Source organism: Macrobrachium rosenbergii, chromosome 24 (assembly GCF_040412425.1).
Source record: "Macrobrachium rosenbergii isolate ZJJX-2024 chromosome 24, ASM4041242v1, whole genome shotgun sequence".
In the NCBI taxonomy this organism is placed as follows: domain Eukaryota; kingdom Metazoa; phylum Arthropoda; class Malacostraca; order Decapoda; family Palaemonidae; genus Macrobrachium; species Macrobrachium rosenbergii.
Genome location: NC_089764.1, coordinates 19,595,113 through 19,604,286, shown reverse-complemented (window position 1 = coordinate 19,604,286; position 9,174 = coordinate 19,595,113). Strand labels below are relative to the sequence as shown.

The following is a 9,174-nucleotide window of genomic DNA, read 5'->3' as shown; positions in this document are numbered from 1 at the left end:
GGAGCCGTAAGGGTTTTTGATTAAAAGTGATGATGATAATTTCACTATTCCAACTGGTTTCAAGACGGTGCAAAGACAGGCTGGTCTTGAACGCTGTATACAAATTTTAGGTACTTATTTTTCTCGCTATTCATTGTTTTTATGAAAGATTCAGTTAAATAAGTAGGGTTTTCGCCCTCTGTTTTCACCCTTTTTATGATAGATTTCATTAAATAAATAAATAAATTCTTTTGACTGCTTTTCGCACATGTTTTAGCATTTTATAAAAGTGGTTCATTTCCATAAATTTCATTTAGTTTTTTCATATAGTAATCTCAGTTTGAGAAAGTGACTTAGTATGCAATGAGACATTGATGGTGGAACATTTTGAATAGCAGTAAAATTTTGTTTACACGCACATCAACTGAAGCCGCAGGAAGTGTTTAAAAGGAAGCAACAAACTGCTAAGTACTTTCATGTCAAATAACACGAAAGTACTTGGCACTCAGTCATTTCCTCTCGAACATTTCCTCTGGCATCGGCCGATAATGAATCACGTGCATGTCTGTGATTTCTGAAGCATTATACACCCACATACAAATAGATACACACACACTTACACACATATATATAATTATATATATATATATATATCCATATATATATATATATATATACATATGTATATATTTATATATATATATACCTATATATACAGTATGTATATATTTATATATATATATATATATATATATATATATGTTATCTATCTATATATATATATATATATATATATATATATATATATATATACATATATATATATATATATATATATATATATATATATATATATATATATATATATATATATACATACATACAAGTGTGTGCAAGCGACCATTACTCTACATAATAACACACACACACACACACACAGTTAAATTTACATCGTCATAAAGGCAGTGTTTGTTCTGTTCTTATGTATATTCCAAAGGCATCTCTAAAAATAATATTATTCATATTGCACCAAAACTCATCAACAAAACCATATATACAAATGAATGTAAATGCTCTGCATTATCTAACACACGAAATTATTTCCTCTCCAGGTAGTAATATGGCATCCTTGGGTAACTGTAGCTCACGGTCCTTCTGTAGATGCCGTGGTGCTCTGGATAGAAATGGCCGTTGCCAAAGGATTCGATCAGCCGCGATCCCAGGACGCCGTGCTTCGCCTGGAACGCTACTCGGTTCCTGGACGGAAAGTATGAAATGGAATTATTTCTGTGCTATATCTTCATAGTATTAAAATGCGGCGTTTCAGTCGAATTCAACAACGCTTTACTCTAAATATTACTTTCGCTGGATATCCATTCACACATACATGCATACATTATATACTGTACATATGCATATAGTTAGTTATAATGATACATACATACATATATATATATATATATATATATATATATATATATATATATATATATATATATATATATATATATATATATATGTGTGTGTGTGTGTGTGTGTGTGTGTGTGTGTATGTATAAATATAAATATAAATATATTTCTGAAGAGGCATAGTGAATTAAAAATTATGGGTGTGTGTGTTTATATATTTATATAAATTATTAATTTCTAATTCACTATGCCTCTCCAGAAATATTTATTTATTCATATTTATACGTATGTACATAATTCTCCTCACAAAATTGATTTTAAAACCTATAAACACTATTATGAGTTGTTTTATGTATAGTTAGTGAGTGCTTTAGTACGGAACATTTCGTAATAACTCGTACATTGCCGAAAATTATAATTCTCGTTGCTCTTCTTGGGCATACATTTCTTTGTTTACTTTTCATTTTGGTGAAAAAGTTTACCTGACATTTTAATTTCTATGTGCAAACAGTAACTTGAAGCATATTTGCCTTCTGAGTGAAAAGAGTGAATGATTGCTCTATAATCATTTTCATATTTTGATGACACGAATACCTACTTCTTTTGTTCGAAACAAATTAACATGTTTTATCTCTTAAACCTCCTTTTATATCCTCATTTTCATATCAGATAACTGAAAACCTGTTATAATTTACACACTTAGACCGTAAAAACATTTTTCTTATTTTATGCGAATACCATCCTTTATTATGACTTAATTATAGATCCTTTTGATGTGAAAGTAGGCAGTGATGATTTGGCATTCTCCAGTTGACGATGAAAAACTGACAATTTAACACTGCCAAGTGTTTAGGTTAGTTTAGGCTTTGCTCTTGTGATTTTAAGTATCGGTTTAGCTACTTTGCGCCAGGCGGTGACCTGAATACTATTATTCGCAAAACTTCGTTTACTGCATAGCTTTTTAGGTTAACTCTCCACAGTTTAGGACTCTAAGCTTTGATTGTTTTTGTTTTACATTTAATCGCCTTTCTTTGCCCTATTTTTCTTATTCCGTATTTATAGATGATTACTGAGTTTGTGTTAGGCACACAAACAAAGCCACTCCAACATCTTCTAAAAACATAAGACACCTCACACGTCTCGATCTGTCGACCTAACAGCTCAATTCTCCTCGCTGCTGGGAGGAATGGAGCTGGTGATTTGGTACGATACATGTACATACGCTACCGGGGTCTAAGAGATGTCAGGCAGGGTAGCCGATCGAGACTACAGTCTACCCCAAAGCCAAATCAAAGTCCTTCAAAAGAAGACATCGTGCTTACCCCATACAAAAAAATGGGGGGGGAAAGCACGTTAAAAGAAGAAGAAGAACTGAGTTTGTGTTAGGCGCTGTTAGCTATTGATTACCCTTGTTCTTCTTATGCTGCTGTTCTTTTTTTTTTTATTAACTTATCGGCAATTTTTTTATTCTGGGAGTTTAATATTAAAATTAAGGATGATTTAGCTTGCTCTGAAGAAATTCATCTTTTAGCCAATAATAATTATAGCGGTAAATTTCATTTAAAATCTTTAAAAAAAATTTGAACTTGAATTACTTTAGAATTTACTTCATGGTAATGAAACTTGCCTTTTCAGTCCTGTCCTAGCCCTTTGTTGGCCGACTCGGTAGAGCTTCAGACTGTCATTCGATGGGTCGGAGTTCAATTCCGCAGCCGGCTGATGAAGAGTTAGAGGAATTTATTTCTGGTGATGAATAACATTCCACAGTTTAGGTCCCGTTGCTGTTGGTTCTTAGCCACGTAAAATAAGTCTAATCGGGCCAGCCCTAGGAGAGCTGTTAATCAGCTCAGTGGTCTGTAAAACTAAAAACTTTTTCAGTCCTGTCCTTTCAGAAAAATTGAAAACATCCCTTTATGTTGGAAAATAGTATCAGCTTAACCTTTCCTAAAACCACTTCAGAAGAAAACAGTGGAAATCAACTTCGATTACTTCCTCCAGACGTGAAAATTGCCAAAGAAATGTTAAATCTTTCACATCTTAGATGGTATATGTTCTGTTATTTCTATGTTAACATAAGGAGTCATACCTTTTAGCAGCGTAAGGATCTGTCTCGTGTAGCTGAGGAGTAATGATGTAGATACTGCCCAGCTGGCTAATTGTGGCCTCTGCTACCGAACTCAACAGGATGAATATGACGGAAAGTCCGATCTGTTGACGAAGAGATATTTTGGAAAAAAAATCAGTACATTGCAGTATGTTGCGATTTTACGTTCATATTCGTGATTAATATCCCAATATAAAAGTCAGGTTGGACCCACCGAAATCCTTGCAGTATGAGAGTATTGGAAAGAAAGTAAACATTGGATAAATAGCACGGCTATATCTACATCTGGTACCCAATATCAATTCAGTTGTAAAAGCCAATAAATTATAATTATACACATGCTGTATAGGCACCCCCATATAACTCAATTTCTCAAAAACCCTGTTAATGATGAAATATCCCTGTACAAATGTACCCCATGATAATTAAGTTCTCAAAAACTGAAATAATGATGTACCTCTCTCCTGAAGAAAAGAACGACGTAAAAATGGCAAAAGAAAAGCGACAATGTAAACATTGGATAAATAGCACGGTTATATCCTTGGTACTGATGGGGGTAAGTTCGCTTAGTGAAAAAAGAAGTCAGGCATCAGGAATGTGCATTAGCGAAATAATAATAATGTCATTTTTATATGAGCATACATTTGAGGAATGTGTCCCCCCCCCTGTCGAGTAACTTTCGTCGGATCACATTTATCATTCAGTCCTCATAGCTTAGTAACTCCTTGACAGATGATTTCAAGAGGCATTTCGACCTCTTAAACACCTTAACTTAGAATTCTCTTACTACTTCCGGGTCTTTTGTTGTTAACCTTTACCTCGTAGACGAAGCTAATCTATTGCTCCTAAAAGGGATGCACTCCGCTTTTGCTGTTCTTTGTTTCTCAAGGCAGAGAATTACCTTTGTTAGTAGAATTCTAAGGGACAACAAGCAGAGCAGGAAGTGAGTTACGAAATAAAAAAAGGGGGAAAGAAGAGGGAGAAAATAGATTATAAATAAATTGAAAGAAAATTGCAATCATAAAACATAAGATTTACAGATGCAAATTTACTTAATTAGCTAATAAAACTCAAATTACCTTTTAACGACAGCATTTATTTTAGCTGTACATTAATGTGTTTTAAAGCACGATTTGAGAATTTACTCCAAAAAACATTTGGTTAATAATGTTACCGTTGAAGGAAACGCACATTAAAACCTTGAAATCTGAGCAATATAAAGTTTGTAAAACATCAGCTAAAAACACTGGCGAAAAACCAGCAATTTGCCCAACATCGTGTAATTTCGGGGACAGGTGGTCAAAATAACCGGGTGTAATTTTAATAACGGGAATGTAATAGTCTCAAGAACACGGCTAGTCCCAGCGCTTCCCACTTCCGCATTAATTTCCAGTTTTCCCTCATTGCAAACCACATAAAAAAAAAAAAATATGGAATGGTTCATATATAGTCCTGTGTGATTGTTGGCAACATGTAGTTCCTAGAAATGAATATTAATAAGCATATTGGGGAAAGGAAAGTGTTGTGAAAGAATTGTTTTTATTTATTTCAATTATATTGGTATGAAGGTGTATATATATATATATATATATATATATATATATATATATATATATATATATATATATATATATATATATATATATATATAAATAGAGAGAGAGAGAGAGAGAGAGAGAGAGAGAGAGATATTATGATGTAACCTTTGCAACTTTTCCCTTTACCTAAGGATGGCTCGGGTTCTTGTCTTGCTGGATCTAGAAAAACTTTAGGATGAGATTGTGAGATATCTAACTGCAAGTTAATCCTGGTTGCATCCTGGACCTGTAAATACTCCATAGAATAAATAATTTCATTATTGCACCGAAAATGGAAGCCAGGGAATAGGATATGATTTTGGGGAAAAGAACTCTTTCGGTTTCTGGACAGGTGAATAGAGGCATGAGGGAAAATTCAAAGCGACAGTTGGCCACTGCCCTTGTAGTGTCAAGACAGATGTACTGTTCTGGAGTGGCAACATGCCCACTTGGAGCTTTTGTCAGCATTTCATCTTGATTTTTTAATCTGCCTAAATCAGATGAATGTGCCATTATCCACGTAGGGTTTGACACTTTTCAAAGTAGCCTGCCATGATAATACTTCAGAATTTCAAAGTATAGGGTGTCCTCACCTTGCTTAAATTGTTTGGGAGGTGGGGAGCCATCGTGCTTTCATTGCTTACTGTGAGTTCAGGTCCAGAGTGGTGGGCCTATGCATTATCCCATGTTGCTAATCAATTGTAAAAATGTTTTAGCCTGGAAATAAGTCAAAATTGTCCAGGAACTTTTCGTTATGGTCAGCTTCTTGTCTGGTACCAGCATTCTTGGTACTCTTTATGACAAAGTTAGCTCACCCTCTGAGTTGTCTGTCAAAATGGTTTGCATTGAACCAATAGTGATGTCCATGGTGTCAGTTATGTGTTGCGCAGTAAAATGTCCGTCATCTGGAACATTTGATGAAAGACATCCGTTTCTTGGCCGCTGTTTGTTGAGCTGTTTCTGGCAGAAAATAAGACCACTCTCTGCTAATTGTATTTACTCTGTCTTCATCAGTTTCTTTAGTAATGCTCTTTTTCTTTTTCTGCAAATTGTTAATCGTGGCGTTGGATTCCTGTTAACATCAGTGCTTAATTCTTTCATTCAGTGGACAAATGGACGAGTATTCCGCCCATCCTTGTAGGATGCATATAGTAATCATGGCATACAATGAAAGGATTGTGGTGACATCTCTTCGCTCATTTCGCTTTTCGTTGCCAGTTGTGGAAATATACTCTTACAACTGTTTTGTTAATTTACTAATGAATCATTGTGCAACATAAATTTTATTTTATTTTTTATATCTACTGCAGTACGTTCCATTTACAAAGTGGTATTTTCATAAAACACAAGTTTATTTCACGTTTTTGGGAGGAGGGGGGGCGGTTTCCCAAGTTGATGCTGCTGCTCCATTTTCCTTTATGTATTGTCATTTTTTTTTTATTTCATGTTTTTACCAGATTTTCAACATCTCATTATTTTGAACGATGAACTAAAGAAAAACGACTGTGCATGTAAAATATAATAATTTCTTCACCTTGAAAGCGTTTTTAGAGGAAAGAACACTTGTCTTTTATATATTCATATCATTTTCAAGTATGCCCAGTTTCCAGTTTTCCAAGTAACAAATTTAGAAAGTATGACTGCATGAAAGTTGTGCAGTTGCTTCTATTCATAAGTAAAAAAACAGACTATATACAGAGATTAGCGGCTACTTACCACAGAATGGAATTCCATTAAAATCCTGAAATGTATTTCATAATATATTCTCGAAACTCAAGCAAGAGTTTTAATAAGTTTGTTTACTTTAACTTTCAAGCCTGGCGGTGATTTGGGTAATTTTATACAGGGGGAAAATGGTATAAGTTCTGCTCATGACCCAAAAATATTCCGAAAGTGTTACAGGCAAGTGCATTCTTGTGCTGCTGTTCATTCTGCAAATATTTGTGTTTTACCTCGTGACTTTGATTTAAATTTAGAAATCCATGATTTTTTTTTCTAAATTATTACAAATTGGCGGTAAATTTCTTATTCTAACGAACGAAAACAGTGTGAAAAACGAAACAAAATAAAAGGGCTGGGAATATACTCTAAAAATAATTATAATTCCTCTTTCCTTCCATGTATCTTGGTATTTCGATTTGTGTGCGTTTGTGTATGTGTGTGTGTGTGTGGGTGGAGAACCAGTGGTCTTTTAAATATCTTTAAACTAGTGCCCCTGTACAGACAAACAGTCAGACATGTATTAATAAAACAAGGATGTATTATGACAAACCAAAAGAGTGCACGTGGATTTATTCATGCTAACCCTCCAGCCTGGAGACAGTACTCGGGACGGCACCGAGTGCTTTACCTGTACTTGAGAATAACCTCAAGGAGCTCTAGAGGACCCACTTCCAGCTAGGTCCTAGTTCAGACTATACAGTATGTTTGAGATTTAATAACGTACAAATATTTATAGATATGCTTTCCTGTTGTCGCAGTTTTCCAGATTTATCCGAAGGTAATTAGGAAATAATTCATGAAAACAGACACGGACAAAAATATTGTTCATGTTAAGGATGTAACATATCGTCTTTTTAAAATGCACTAATAGATTCTCTTGTAGTTTACTCTTACTGTTATGAAAATTATGTTCACATATTGATCATTGATTTATTTTACTTTTTTGTGTTTTGATATGTTTGGCTAATTATTATTTTGTTTATCTATGGACAGTACTCATTGTTTTTTAAACTCTACTGTACACTAAACACCATCTTTAAGCCTGATTTAATACTGTGCATAGTTTAGGAGTTTCCAAATCCCCCAGTATGGACATTTGTTATCTATATCATCTTATCTCAAGAATCACCGTTTTTTTATTTCAAATATGCATGGTGAATAATTATGTCATCTCTCTCTTTTTATATATATATATATATATATATATATATATATATATATATATATATATATATATATATATATGTGTGTGTGTGTGTGTGTGTGTGTGTGTGTGTGCGTGTGTGTGTATGTATAATTTTTGTGCATATGCTATAAAATAAAAAAGTTGATTATCAGTGTTATCGATTTAGTATATATATATATATATATATATATATATTTATATATATATATATATATATAATATTTATATATATATATATATATATATATATATATATATATATATATATATATATATATATATATATATATATATATATATATATATATATATATATATATATATATATATTTATATATATATATATATATATTTATATATATAATATATATATATATATATATATATATATATATTTATATATATATATAATATATATATATATATATATATATATATATATATATATATATATATATATATATATATATATATATATATATATATATATAAAGACTTAAAGCTGACTGATTGCTGGCCTGTGAAAGGTGTGTCCGGTGCAGGTGGCCTTTTTTGTTGACGTTGGTATGTTCCACGGTTAGATACAGCGGGTATCTGACGCTTTCATTAGTGCCTTCCGATCATGGCCAAGATGCATGGGGACAACGTGACACAATGATGGAAGCTTTATGATATCTGTGGATTCAGAAGGTGAAGTCCTTCAAGCATTGAACTTGACAGTGACGTCACGCTTCAAGGGAGAGGTTATTAAGTGAGTGTGTGCGTACGTGCACTGTCTAATGTTTATATTATAGAGGAACCATACAATGGGTATTCACTTCGATTTGCGGCTGGTGCGATCGCAGCCAGTGTGAGGAACGGTTTCCGTGGCCATAGAATGTGAGGGAGATAACTCATTAACACATATCTTTTTCAAATATTATGTGGAATACCCATTTTACATTGCAGTGAAACCCCTCTGTTCTCCATTATGCATTTTTCCGTTTTAAATGTTTATTTCTTTATACACCATTTCAGGTTTTAATATAAGCTGTGTTTATTTTAACAGGAATTCTGGTTGAGTCCTGTAAGGACGAATATTTTTGAAGTGGTGTTCTTTTATCATACTCTATGACATTCATTTTGGTCTAGAGTAATCATGACCTTTTTATTTTGTTTGGTGACCGGGGTTTTAGTCACTAGTATTGGTTGGTCTA

At 33.1% G+C, this 9,174-nt stretch overlaps 1 protein-coding gene across 1 annotated transcript in view; it reads right to left on the bottom strand.

The window, feature by feature from the left end:
- Positions 1 to 885: 885 nt before the first annotated feature.
- The window catches only part of LOC136851742 (uncharacterized), a 39,867-nt gene continuing 31,578 nt past the window's right edge, over positions 886 to 9,174 (bottom strand). Inside the window, exons 2-3 of the mRNA XM_067126071.1 lie at positions 3,476 to 3,597; positions 886 to 1,236 (exon numbers count right to left, since the gene is read on the bottom strand). Of these exons, the coding sequence (XP_066982172.1) occupies positions 1,077 to 1,236; positions 3,476 to 3,597 (282 nt within the window). The 3' untranslated portion in view covers positions 886 to 1,076. The remainder of the gene's footprint in view (positions 1,237 to 3,475; positions 3,598 to 9,174) is intronic.